The following is a 14,940-nucleotide window of genomic DNA, read 5'->3' as shown; positions in this document are numbered from 1 at the left end:
ATCTACCAACACATCAACCAGGATTTTCTAAGAATGGGCAGGTCAATTTCCAAGAGACCTGATTGGTCAGGAGGCGGGGCTTTTATGCTCGCTCAGATCTTATCCACATCTTAACCTGGTCCTGACCAGTTTATCCTTTCAGCCTAAGTTACCATGGTAATTTACCCAGCTAAGAAGTTAACCAGCGTCGTAGTACAGCACACACCGAATAAAACCCAGAAGTTAGCGCAATTAGAGAAAATGCAGCTTTGTAGTACAGGCCCCTTGTGTGTTTTTGTCGCTATTGTGTAATTTGACTCATTTTTGTATGTTTTTGTTGTCGTTTTGTGTCATTTAGCATATTTTCCCCTGATTTTGTATTTTATTATATATTTTTCTCATTTTGGGTGTTATTGGAGTATTTTTGTGTATTTACTTTGCGAGCTGCACAGATTTAGACCGAGGGCCGGATGTGCAGTTTCCAATGTCTGATCTATATCTGTCTTTATTAATATTTGCAGCAAAAACAGCTACAAGAAATGAACAGAGCAAAAAAGATTTTAAATATAAATCTCACTTTGAAATTATGAATCTTATGAAGTGACAAAGCTAGTCTCTCTCTTATTATTAAGTTATTTTTTTGCAGTTCTCACGACTCACTTTTTTTTTGGTGAGCATCTGAAGTGCGTCATCGGGGTATTTCCGCACTATTTTCAATGGGCGGAGGCAGATTAGGTGACATAGGAAAGGCAAAAGATGCGGAGGTGTCACTCACTTCCTCTTCTCCTTTCAAAATAAAATACAAAAAAGAAAATCGTTTATTACGCTTCTGCTGCTGTTTTGAAGGACTCTTTGGATGTTTACATTATATATGGTTTCTGCTATTATCTCATACTAATAACTGGGCAATAGCATTAACCTTTTTTTCGAGAATAATTTAGTTACATGTTTTTCGACGTGCATAAAGTGATTCACAGTCAAAGCAAAAATAATAAATACTGAAGCACAAAAACAAAACAGCTACTGTCAATACATTGACAATCAAGAACAAGACAGAAAATAAAAACTAAAACCACAACAATTCAGATTAGAAAAATTACAATTATTCAAAAGATTCAACTAGTGTATGAAATGTGGAAAACAAAGCTTCCTTTTTAAAATATCTACATTTGTGAATGAAAAATTAAAATTCCGTAAACACGCCCCCACAAGGCTCTTAGCACAGCTCTTGTTTTTTGACCGGAAGTGGTGAGTGTGCAGGGCCACGCGGGCCGCCGCTTCACCCCGCCCTGGGCTGCGGTGGGCGTGGCCAAGCGGCGACGGCACCGCGCTGTCAGAAGTTTGGTTGTTCCCACGGCGCTGCTTGAGGAGCCGTTTACTTTGATTAAAACACGACGTGGAGCAGCGGGAACACAGCGGAGGGGACGGGGAAGCGTGAGGCGACTCGAACACAGCCATGGCTGGTGAGCAGAGGGGGTGGTTCATCCTCCTGGTGTCCCATTGTAGACTGACCGTAGACGTGAAATTGAGCTGCTGGTTGTTGTTTTGTGCTCAGGGGAAAGCCCCGCTATCAGCACACAGACGTGGGCGCTGAATAGAGTCGCTAACGATGCTTAAATTCCCCACAAAGTAATAGATTACGACGCGTTCAAGTCATTCAGACATGGTAGACTTTATTAGTTTTGGGTTCTGCTGAATTAGCTGCTATGGTCACTTTAGTCAGCCCTACAGTGGCGTCTCTAAGGAGGCCTGCTGGGCTTGTCTACTTCATGGATTTCTCTTTTGCGTTTGACGTTCCAGACCTCGTTTACAAATGGTGTAATTTAGTGTTGTTGTGTTCTTTTGAGAAGTTCTGCATTATGACTCACATTTAAACACAGTCAATGCCCCCCTAAAGTTATTTATGCAGTTCCTCTTTAATTAAAAGGCAGTGGGATTCATTTCTGAACTTATGTTATTTTAAATTGAACCTTTAACCTAAATCGAATTTTTATTAAGCAAATCTAAATTTTGGAAAAGACTGGTGCATGCAGAACGTTTTGATGTATTAAGTTGCAACGTTTGCATCCTACATGAGTATCTGTTGTAACCTGATTAACATAAAAATATTATTAAGGTATATATAAAAAAAAAAAAGTAAAAAGTTTGAAGTGGTCCAACATGTTTTGTTTCTCAGAAGGTGACGCAAGCAATTTGTCATGACTCAGTTATTGTTCTTGTTAACTTAAACCATTCAGTTTGTAGTGAATGACTGCTGTGAAATAGCAGTGACTTTAGCAGGGTTCTTTTTTGCTGACTCAAGTTTCGTCACAGTTTTTGTTGACTACATTTTTTTATTTTTTTAAGTGACAATTTTAGTAATCAAATAAATAAACACGTGAACCAAAACTATAATTTCATCCCATGGGGGGGGGGGGGGGGGGATTTAATATTTATTTTATTATTTTCAAAACTGTTTCTGCTTTTTATCTAAAATGTGCAGGTATGTCTTCCCAGATACTTTGTCACTGTTTGTTGAAGGAACCAATATTTAGTTTACTGGAATATTGCACTATAATGGTGTCACTGGTAGGAAAGACCCTATTTATTGTTTACAGAAAGCACTATTGGAGATACTTATTGTGCATGTTGACACTTATTTACAGAAATGTTGCACTAAAATAGTGTCTCTGTTCATTGGACACTTTTTTCAATTTATTGTCTTTCAGAGATAAGAAAAAAAAGATTAAGTGAAAAAATACGTTTTTTATTTTATGTCATGGATTATCGTAGATTGACTTCTGACTAATATGTTGATAATGGCAGTATCGTCATATCGTGAGATAATCGTTATCGTGAGCTTTGTATCGTATCGTGAGGTACCCAGAGGTTCTCGCCCCTAATAAATGGTAATTGATTGTTTTTTTTTAAATGCTTAATCTCTTTTGCTGTAAGGTATATTTTAGTCGACTAAAATCTGTATGTAATTTAGTTGACTATAACTGAAACAGTCCTGATGAGTAAACTTTAGCTAAAATTAAGTTGCATTTTTGTAAGAAGACTGACTGTGACAAAACTCTTTTTATTAGACATTTTTGGCACTCAATTAACAAAGTTTTCTGCATTTGGTAAAGCAATTACGTACAAAAAAACCAAACAAACAAACAAAACGCAACAACAAAGAAACAACAAGATCAGGGAAAAAAACAAAATCAAAATTTGCTGTCAAAATGAACACTGGATTTTAAATGATAGAACAATTTTTGGGGGGAATTCGAATTCATAATTGTGCATATTTGTTGTTGTTTTAATCATGTAGTAGTCATGTGTTTTTGCTGACTGTGTTTTCTTTCAGACTGACAAAGAAACACATGTCAATCTTTATATATAGATATATATACTATCCATGTGTTGTGGCTTTGATGCAGGCGTGTTCCGATTTAAGGGAAATATTAGAGTTGATTTCACTTTTTTTTTCTTTCTCGCGAGCCCCTGAAACTAGAGCACTCAATTCTCTGCACCCACAACGAGGACTTCTCGCAGCGGGGCGTGTAATCAGACACCTGATTTTAAACACGCCGCCCGTCATTGTTTGCCGTTTTGTCTTCTTTGACGACCAAGCTTTGTTATATGGAGCTTGGAAAGCTCCTCGTGCCGTGTCTGGTAGATTTCCACTTTGAACCGCACCACAAATGACAAACTCTTACTGAGCCACAAATATGCGCTGGAGCTGTTTTTGTCGCAGTTTGTGGAACACAGATTGTAAACCAACAATGGATTCGAGTGTCTGTGTCTAACAAGTTTGTCGTTTCTGTGCTGCGTCCCAAACAGGTGCGTACGGATGGAACATGGCCCACCTGAACCCAGGTAAATATGTCAACTATCAGTGGTGTGTGTATAAATCAGGGCTGGAGCTTTACAAAGGGGAGTTATTAAGTCAACACCAGTGATGCAGATGCTAGCTGCTTCTGTTGACATGCTGATTAAAAAAAAAAAAAAAAAGTAAAGCATTGTTTTGCAAACCATGAGCTCAGCTTTCAGTTATTTATTTTTTTTCTTTCTTTCTCTCCAGTCCACACGGCCAACCCATTCATCGAGATCATCGAGCAGCCCAAGCAGAGAGGCATGAGATTCAGGTATAAGTGTGAAGGCCGATCTGCCGGAAGCATCCCTGGAGAGAAGAGTAACGATACCACCAAGACACACCCAGCCATTAAAGTGAGTTCTCAGGGCACGCAGATCAAGTTCTGACCTTTGTTCTACAGTGGTGTTTATAGTGCTGTCATTAAAGAAATAAAGACTTCTGCGATTAATTAATTATGCTCTGTAATTAAATAATTTAATCAATCTTTTTTAATTTCACCTAAAAATTGCTGAGAAACGCCCTCAATTTGAGGTATTTTTATTTAAATTAGATTATTGTGGCAGATCAAAAGTTTGATATATAACAATGTGGCTTTATAAAGTCATTTTTTGTTTATAACGGACTTGAACAGATGCAGGTGTAGCCATTTACCTTCCTCTGTATTTAAGACTAGTCTTTAGTTTAGACCATCAGGGGAATTATTGCTGTGTACTTTAGTTAATCTCCTAATAATAGAGAATGGAAATGAAATAAAACATCCGTTTCATATGTAGTGCTATGAGTTAGCACATCATAAACAGTAAGAACACTTTTATGATCAATACAATTAATGAACACAGAACTAATTGTTTTTTCTCTCCTTCAGACAATATAAAAATAAATAAAACAGACCCATCAATCACAGTGCTGTAAATTAGCACATCAAAAACAACATTGTTCATCACAAAATAAAGTGCTGAAATAGCATCAAGCATTCACTACTAGTAGTGGTAGTAGCCCCGACCACATCCTTTACCACCGATAGTGGTCAACTGATGGATTTGTTCATTCTGGCTCTAAACCCTGTCATCTTGTATGGGGCACTCTGTGCAGCGTCTGAAGGACCGCTGTTCGTGCATGTTTAGCATTGAGATGCTAGCTGCTACATGTTTAGCGTTGAGGTGGAAAAGGTCCACTGATCCAAAAACTCTTTCTTGCACAATTTGCACACAACTAGGCTTTTGTTTTTCATCCGGTGTGTTTTTTTAAAAAAAATTTTAATAAAAAATGAATGTGCACAAAGCACAAAGACTTCTCCTCAGGTTCTGCTTTTGTAGCCGGTCCATCAGTTTTATGGGTATACCGGGAACTCGTGCAGTGAGAACGCTTGCAAAAAAAAGAAAAGTGATTATTGGAATTAATTTTTTTTTAGCACGTAATTTTTACCTGTCACTAATTAATCACAATTAACTCATTAAAGTGACAGCCTTAGTTGTTTCATCGGTAGAAGATGTTTCACTGTATGAAGACAACAAATGAGAAAACAGGAGGTTAATTACCAGCACAGATCAGATCAGAATTCTTTTTTTTTTTTTTATCCCAGGGGGAAATTGCTTTTGTTACAGCCACTTTATGAAAACTAAAATCACAAATAAAAGAATAAAACGTTTAACAAAAATGAAAGAAAGAATAACGTTAAATAAGTGTATAATGAAGTAACAGACTGTTAAAAATAAGGATCGGATGCATGCGCACACACATTACAGTAGTAAAAAATAAAGTAGGATAGATGATACTAATAATAATAATACAAATATACAAATATGATACAGATATTTACAACAATCAAGCTGTGAGGTTACAGTGATGCATTATACAGTTTGATTGCCACAAGCAGGAATGATTTCCTGTGGCGTTCTGTGGAGCACCGTGGTTGGATCAGCCTGGTGCTGAAGGTGCTTCTGTGACTGACCAGCACATCATGGAGTGGGTGGGACTCATTCACCAAGATGGCTTTAACCTTGGACAGGCTCCTCCTCTCTGTCACCACTTAACTTATTCATTTATATTTTATTTGCTTTGCTTACCATACCTAATTCACCTTATGTTGCAGATTATATTTTTTAATCCTAATTTACTAACTTAACCAATGAACTGTACTAGGGCCTCCAATTTTCCGTTTTAACATTTCCCCAATTCTGTGTTAGGGTTCATCAATGTTACTTTACACTTTTCCTGTGGCTGGGCTGTGATTGGCAGTTGACAGTCGAAACATGTCGGGAGATAAATGTTTCCTGAAAAACCTTGTCTGAATAAACAAAACCTCAACTTAACATACTATTCTAAAAGAAGACAAAATGAATTTCACTGGAACTTTTACACTTTTTTGTTTTATCATCTTTCCCTGTTTAGATGTCTTTGCTGGCAAATAACCTTCCTGAAATGGCATCAAACATGCTAAATAAATATTTAGTATGTTATTTTGACATTTTATATGCTTCGGATGACTTACAGAAACTGTGAGGTCGCATTCACTACACTTTCAAATATCAGCCTTCCGTTTACCTTGAAAAATCACATGGAAATGTGGGATATGGTCCCAAAACATTATTTATAAAACCTTTAATTCCTGCCAACCGGCAAATCACGCTCATCTTTTGCAGCCGTGTGATTGGAGATGGCTTCTACCGTGACGTGTCATCGGGTAAAATGATCACCAGTATAGCCAATACACCATCAGACAAGACCTTTCTTTGTGCCAGTGTCTTTTCTACGGAAGCGGATTTGGGCCAATTTTGACGGGAATATTTTTTTTGTTGAGCAAATCAAGATTAGGTCGAAATGTCAAGAATAAAGTTGAAATTTTGAGAATGAAGTTGAAACATGATGTCGAGATTAATGGTGAAAAGACGAGATTTAATTGTAAATTCCGAAAAATAAACTCAAAATACAATATTGTGATAAAAGTCGAAGGTTCTATAATAAATTCAATCTATGGAAGCTGACTACGGCTAATTCACCATATACGACAAAAGTCTCCATCAAAACTGGCCCTTATCTGTTTCCGTAGCTCCTCAATAGCCACAGACGGACTGAATGCGGCCACGGCTTCCAAACTTTGCTGGTTTTTCCTTCAGAACAAGAACAGTTTTTGGCAATATCTCCTTAAAGTCCTTAAAGAGATTACAACACAGGGTTTTTGAGCTAAAAGAAAAGTAATCTCTTTGTTATCAAGCCAATTTTGAAGTATAGTTTTTTCGATACACGAGATTTTGTTGAAGGCCATGATCTGCTGTTTGTTGACATATGGTGAATTGGCCGTCGTCAGCCCCCTTCTTTTTCACTGTAATCTTAACATTTCGACTTTATTCTTGGTTTGCCCAAAATTATTTTCTCCATGAAAATTCTCCCTAAAGTGCGTTTTGGTTTTTCAGACAGGACACTTTTCTCACCAAAGCAACCCGACCGAAACAGGATGTTGTAAAGACGCGAGCAAACACTGCTGTCAGCGCACACTTGTCTGGAAACAGACCAACTTTTCTGCTGACACGTGGAGCGGCTGTATTTCAATACATCTGAGCACTAAAGCGTCTTCTAAGCAGAGGTTGAGGCGGTTGCTTGTGTCTTATATGCAGTTAAATTGACAAACCTACGTTAAGTGCATTGTTCTTTTCGACACATAAATACACGTAGACCTCTGCCTTGATTTAAAGTAAAAAGTGTTTCGCAGAGAAAATAAACCTGACCTGTGTCCGCTGCTTTTAATGGTTGAACAGAGAGCGAAAATGAGACGAGGCAGTTCCACTATTCCAAAAAACGATGCATTGACTCAAAACATTTGCATCGAGTCATTTTATTAATCGGTTTAGTTGGTTTAATAAACAAATTGTTTGAGGCCTAGTTGTATGCGGTGTTAATGAAAAGAAAAAAAACAAGCTTAGTGTGGTCAAAGCTAACGTTTCCCATTTCAACAAGCTTTGACGAGCTACTGGAGTTCAAACTGCCAAGGAATTCTATTTTGAGCTCCTCAAAAAGACGTCTCCACCAAAGCACACAGGAATCAAGCTTAGTTCTTTTTACCCACATACTGTATGTAATGTTCTTATTTAGCTGTGAAATGTGCTTTCTACACACGCTGCGTAGTGTGAGGCAGCTGCATGTAAATTAGAGAATAATTCTCTAAAGAGCATCCGTGTGTTGACTGAGATCACCATCAGATTTTAAAGTACCTTCATCCCTTTTTGAGTTGTGGGTTTGTTCTTATTTCAGGTGCACAACTACAGCGGCCCCCTGCATGTCCGCATCTCCCTGGTGACCAAGAACCAGCCTTACAAGCCCCACCCCCACGAGCTGGTCGGGAAGGACTGCAAACACGGCTACTACGAGGCCGACCTGCAGGAGCGACGGATACACAGGTACAGTCGGTCACATAGTTTGAGTTACATATTAACAGGGAATTTACTATTGTGCTGCTTTAGCCTTTGAAGACCTTTTTTTTTATCATTCCACATTTGAAAAAAACTTTGTAAATGTAGCCGTATGTTTATTAGGACTTTATAAAATCTGTTTTATTTTTCTCCAAATTCCGTTTAATTTTTTCCCTCATTCCGTGTTTTCCACTTCAATTTTTTAAATTCCGTTTTTTTTTTTTTTTATAGAAATAATGAATACTTTTATAATAAACAAAATAAATACTCATAATTAAACAAAAATGTATGTAAAAAATAAAGTAAGATACAAATAAAAGGTAGATATAAGTTGTAGTGACATGGATTATTCTGACTGCTCCTTTTTAATTATTTATGTCATATAAAGATGTATGAGAGCAGCATTGATGTCACCCAATTTCCTCTCAGGGATCAATGGTTTATTGAATCTGATCAGGTTTAATGATTACGGTTTGATCAACATAGTTGAAATTAACCTAATTTAAATTATCCGATCTTCTGTAGCTTGGATGAGATGTTAGAATGTAACATTCTAATCACATTGCTCAAACGTACTTTTATTTTTGTAAACCGGAAGTTGCCACTGAAACGGTTGTACTTGAGGTGGCTTGCTGACTGTGAATATGAACCTACAAGGCACGGACAAAAGGCTGGAATAAAAAGAACTAAAGGACAACACGGACTGAGCTATTCTTAGTCAGACACAACAGTTTAAACACTGAGCAGGGGAAGATGATTAAAACTGATCACATTTTCACGGAGCACCACTGTGCTACACGAAAAACGGACGGAGCTTTACAGGCACAGCAAAGTTAAACGGGCACTGGTGGCTCTGTATTTAGATGTCAGTGATGATTTGCGTTGTTTTTAGACAGTGTTTGTGGTGGTTTAGGCAGAGTTTAATGCAGCCAGGACAGGAGGAGGGAGGAGGGCGAAGCTCCTAATAAGCGGCCCCCGGAAACATTTGCCCATAAAAAAACGTTCCTTGCCCACGGTGACGGCGTTTCATGCCGATTCTGTCCATTTTCGTGTTTAACTGTTTTTATTGGTCGATTCCGTAATTCTGTCCGCAATTCCGTTAACGCAGATTTTATAGGGCCCGAGTTCATCTATGTTATTTATATGAAATTTGCGTTTCCCTCTGGATGATTTTCATTAGATATGAAATCAACACAATAGATTATCCATTACTAGCACAAGGGGAATGCCTGGTTTCATCTCTGTATCTTTTCTCTTAGATTTTATGTCTACAATCTTTGTTTTATGTAAATTGTATTTCCTGTTCAAAAGTGTTTTATGTTACAGTAAAAGCTTGACAAGGGACTTGACAATGACTTTTTATAATGATTTTAAACTTTGGGGCATAAATTAAACAGAGTCGCCATTTTGCACAGGATATGACGTACGTTTGTTGATTCCTGTTAGCTGTTGCTAGGAAACAGTGTTCCGTTGGTCTACAGTTTCTGAACAATGGCAGAATGTAAAGCCAATAGTTGCTATAACAACAAGAGAAAACCCCTGCAGAAACATTTATATTTGTATGTCTAAGCGAAATAAAGACACTAAGACTTTGGCTCCATAATTTTGGTACAGGATACACACTTAACGTTTCTGTTCGGACAAATTTTTGTGGTAAGCGAAGACCGTTTCAAGCCGAGCTGCAATGAGAGGGATCTGCGGGCTAAGCTAATGGCACAAAGCCAAAGTTATGTCTGAAACCAGACGCAGTCCTGACAGAATTCCTTCACAGAAAGTCTCAATGGCCACGGTTACATGATGTTTTTTAATTCAGAATTAGTTTTTCAGAATGAAATCATTCGGAATTAAAGTGTTCTGCTTTGTGTTTACATGGAAATAGTAATTCCCGAACTGAGGTTTACATGAAAAACCGGTTTATTTGGCTTTAGTTAATTCCGCTTTAGGTCTGGGTGTTGGGAAGGCTCTGATTGGACAGGGAGTGAACATGACATATCACTTCTGTCGGGAAAAACACAAGCAGCAGCTAAACAATAACACACTTTGGTCCACGGAGCAGAAGAGATGGGAACTAATCGCCGGTAAATAAAGCCCAGTGAAACTCTGGAAAACAATAGCCAGGAATAATTAGTTGCTCCCTGGTAAAGAAAGTAGCTTTCACAACCATTACAATGATAAACTTGGTGATATTACAGCCTGTGCAGCAGTACGGGGACGCATTTCCTCCGTCTCCAGGTTTTAGTATCACCCTACCGGTGAACCCAGCTCTGTGTGTTTGATAACCAGTGTTGGGAACATTACTTTAAAAAAGTAATTAGTTATAGTTACTCACTACTTGTTCCAAAAAGTAACTGAGTTAGCAACTGAATTACTCTATAATAAAAGTAGCTCATTACCAAGGAAAGTAACTATTTGCGTTACTGTTAAAAAAAAAAAAAAAAAGTTGCTCTATGTCAAATAATTCCTTTTTTTTTTTTTTTTAGATGCGTGTGTTGTTGTGAGGTGCTTCATTAAATTTGAGTTGCTTACAACGGATAAAGTCTTCACTCATGGATATAATGTAACTTCACATACACGTTCTTGACTTTGACCACCATTAATATAAAGTAGTGTTTGTATCGTCACCTTAAAAATGCCAACTTTTCATCAGACTGCTCCACGCTCGCCATCTCTGCTGCTTCAGATTAGTGGTTGAGTGTGTGGAGCGTGTGCTGGCACATGTGTAAAAACACTGGCTCTGATTGGCTACCATGAAACATGACGCCGCCTTAGCCAATCGTCATCGCTCACCTTGTTTTTAACACACCTCCTCACTCCAGCTGAGTAAGAAGCCGGGGATGCTTTCAGATAACAGTTTATTCAATCAATGCATGTAACATTCAGTAACGATAACGGCGTTGTAACGGCGTAAAAAGTAATTCGTTAGATTACCCCGTTACTGAAAAAAAAACGCTGTTCCATAACGCCGTTATTTTAAACGCCGTTATTCCAAACACTGGTGATAAGTACATGTGTCCGTGTTCATTTGTGCATGTTTATGCCTCTGTTCATCCACTCTTTTCATAGATCTATGACTTTTGAGGCTCTTATTATTATTATTATTATTATTATTATTATAATGTCGGATCTACTCCGGGCGGCCATGTTGGATTATGTCGTCACGTCACCATAGGCGCAGTTGCACATGTTAAAGCGGCTTTAAGTTTTGTTAGGTGTTTACAAGAAAGAGGAATTATTTGATTCGGAATTAAAAACGGAATAAACCAGCCACCTAATTCGGATTTAAGTTTAATTCGAAATTAAATTAGCCTTAGGAATTAAGTGTTTACAAGGTTAAAGCAGAATTTAGTTTTATTCTGCTTTAAAGAGGATTTAAAACTCCCATGTAAACTTGGCCAATATAGCTTGTAAATGTACTTGTTCAGAGCTCTGCTACGTTTCTGCTAAAAGTGGAATACTATGGACGGCTGTCATGGCATTTACCGCACCCCCACCAGATAGTTCCCTCTTATTTCCTTGTGGCTAAATGATGAACTCTGTTAGGAGAACCTACCTACCTACCTACGTTAGGTGCTTTTCCTCGGAGGTCGTGGCGCATCATCCCGTCAATGCACAGATATCCTTTCACGCATCTTTCATTGCAGTTGCTAACCATATCTTTACTATTCAGCCATGGCTCGTTTCTGCTGGTGACAACGGCTGTGTTTTTTTTATAAAGCGATGCACAAATTTTGTTTATTGGTAATACATGAAACACATTTTTGTTATATACATTTCCATAACAGGTACCCTTTATTGTTATGATACTTTTTTGTTTTTTTGTTTCAAATTTGTTTTTTCTTTGTGACATCCAGTGTGGACAGCAAAGTAGGAATGTCATTGTACAGGGAAACATGTTCCCTTACCGTGAACATGATGATAAACACTTTGAATTTTGAAATGAACTGGAACATTGTTGTTTTGTGCTTGTATAAATACCAAAGCTGGGGTTAACCTTACTTCCTTGAGCTGGCACAGCTCGATGAAATGCAGCCAATATAAAGCATTTACTGTTCATGATCTGAGGTCAGCACGTTCTTCAGGAAGTGGTGACACATTGTCTACAATTGTTGTTGACAGAGTTGCTAAATAGTTACGTCACGTGGTAGAAGTCTAGAGTCCTCAGTGGTTTGTGCTCGTGCTTTGATTTCAGTTTTCAGAACTTGGGGATCCAGTGTGTGAAGAAGAAGGACGTGAGTGAGGCCATCACCTGCAGACTGCAAACCAACAACAACCCCTACAACAGTAAGTCATGGCGGCTCTTTGCAGAGTGCTTAGCTTTGATGCTATTTGACTAACTCTGTCATTCAGGGAGAAAGTCATTATGAGGTTAAAAGAAAACAAAAATACTGTTGAAAGTAAACCCATGCTTTTTCACAAACTTTGTGCATTGTTTACAATTTTTGATTATTTTTTTCCAATTTTTTCTCACTATCTAACTTTATTAATGTTTAATCATTCTCTTATGTTGTGAAATTAATGATAAAGAAAGCTAGCTGTCAAATACAGAACCTTAAGAGCCTGTTCTTTTCTAATGTAGATTGTTTTTCCATACCAGTGTTAATTTTGTTGACTAAAAAAATTTGTGTACATTTTTGTCACCTGCATTTCATTTAATCACAATAACACTGACAAATTTTTGTCGACTAATAAAAACGAAGTTATGATTTGGCCATAAGGGACAAAATGAAATTTCAATTCAACTTTATTAATATAGTGCTAATTACAACAATGATCCAATCAGAACTTATGTGATCGTACGCAATAATTACATTACATTTGTCTGTTTGTATTTACAAACACTAATACCATGTCATATAAGGCTGATAAATGGTTAAAACATGCATAAACTCCTCTGATTTATATTTTAGTCGACTAAAATCTTAATGTCTTTTATAGACTATAACACTGTTTCCATTACAGTTGTTTGCAAAATAAAAGCAATATTTCTAAAGTTTGCTGTCTAATGTGGCAGTAATCATTTTTAAGTTTAATGTTAAGAACTGTCTTGGTTTCTTCTGTCTATACGTGCTACGCCATGGTTGATAACGTGACCAGGAACGTCTCGTAATGTGACGTGGAATTGGGGAAAAAGTGTTTCCATAGCGCTTTTGCGATAAATATCAATCTCAAAACATCTTGAAAACCCTCTCATGAAAGCGTAAAAACTTTTTAACGATATTTGAGTGTTTTAAATTTAAGTGTTTCCATTACCAGTTTTTATTGCGCCATTTAGATTTTGCACTTTGCCAAGGGTCATAGAAACACTGCTACTCATGGTCCTGGTGACTATATTTAGACTAAAACTAAGTTGCATTTTAGTCAAAAGATTACAACTAAAATCAAATAAAAATGAACATTATTCCTTATTTTTATCTTCTTTAGCTTGTGTTTGTGCTAACATTACTACCAACTTGTAGATATTAAACAAAGTAAGCTAGTTAAGGCTATTATATGCGAGTAAAGCAAATTTTTCGAGTCCATGCCTTGTTTTAATTCTTGTTACCGGAGCTTGTAAAACTATAGGACTGTTGCCATGGTTATAGGTAAAAAGCGTTGAAAAACAAAGTTTACCGAAAATAAAAGGACAGCGATTAAGTGTCTGATCATTAATACACAGTGAAAATAAAGATGGCAGTGTGCGGTGCGTTTACTGTAATGGGGTTTGAGCATTTCATAGCAGCAATTTGTGCAGCAGCAGCTACGCAGGAGGATCTATTTATAGCAGTAATGTTATAAAAGGTTAATAACAGGTCAGGTTTATCTTTTTGTTTGCATAACGGTTTTATTCTATATTAAGGCAGATACATAGCTGTTTATGTGTCGAAAACCTTAAGTTTGTCAATTTAGTTGCTCATGAAAAACAAAGCGAGCTATAAATAGATGCTGTATCACATGTACCCTTTTAAAACAATCTGTTATATACATATATGTTGATATATAAATAATAAAAATGTGAACATGAAAACAGAAACTTAATTGCATAAATAAAATAAACACTAATAGCAATATTACTTGCAAGATAATGTTCTGCTGTTTTGCATAGTGTTTATAGGAAACTTTATTTGTTTTTCATTTTTTGTTTTGTTTGGACATGCCCATAACACATTACATTGTTTATTGCTTAACTTTAGTTTAGTGACACAATGTGGTTGTTTATTTAAGCAAAGTTGCTTACTAATTTACTACAGCCCTGTTATACACTGGTTTTTACTTTTCTGAGAGCCTTTGCAAGCTAACAAACTAGCTTGAAAATAGACGATCAATGGTTATAAAAGGACATATTAATAATTCTAAATTCTATGTTCAATTCTATCTGAATTTAAGTTCTGCTTTTGCATCTGATGTAGTAAGTATAGTTAGCAGAGTTAGCATTAGCGACTGTGGCTTCAGAAGGGAATGGTAGCAACAAAGTTGTGTTGTTTAATCTGTTTCAGTTTCAGTTTGTTGGTTTCGGTCTAACAAAAAAATATTCCAACATAAATCACAATTTAAAAATATATAACAAGACAAACTGGCAGAAGCAAAAATAAATAAATAAAAAAAAATAGTAATATATATATATATATATATATATAAAGTACACATGTACTTTCTTTTTTATACAAAATTTAACAAAAAACTACTTATTTTTACTGCTTCACATAACTCTAAAATATATTACATTTTGCTCTT

General features: G+C 36.7%; 1 protein-coding gene across 3 annotated transcripts in view; it reads left to right on the top strand.

Annotated features, from left to right (window-relative positions):
• The window catches only part of rela (v-rel avian reticuloendotheliosis viral oncogene homolog A), a 30,637-nt gene that overhangs the window by 3,187 nt on the left and 12,510 nt on the right, over nt 1-14,940 (top strand). For 2 of the 3 annotated variants that reach the window (XM_028474098.1, XM_028474097.1), the window contains exons 2-5: nt 3,790-3,825; nt 4,031-4,176; nt 8,072-8,217; nt 12,419-12,510. In XM_028474098.1, coding sequence (XP_028329899.1) covers nt 3,790-3,825; nt 4,031-4,176; nt 8,072-8,217; nt 12,419-12,510 — 420 coding nt within the window. Of the gene's footprint in view, nt 1-1,267; nt 1,443-3,789; nt 3,826-4,030; nt 4,177-8,071; nt 8,218-12,418; nt 12,511-14,940 lie in introns of those variants that run through there. The other variant, XM_028474099.1, reaches the window with a different exon arrangement.

This window comes from Gouania willdenowi, chromosome 18 (assembly GCF_900634775.1).
Source record: "Gouania willdenowi chromosome 18, fGouWil2.1, whole genome shotgun sequence".
Lineage (NCBI taxonomy): Eukaryota > Metazoa > Chordata > Actinopteri > Blenniiformes > Gobiesocidae > Gouania > Gouania willdenowi.
The sequence above is the reverse complement of the archived record's forward strand: the minus strand, read 5'-3'. Positions and strand labels throughout refer to the sequence as shown.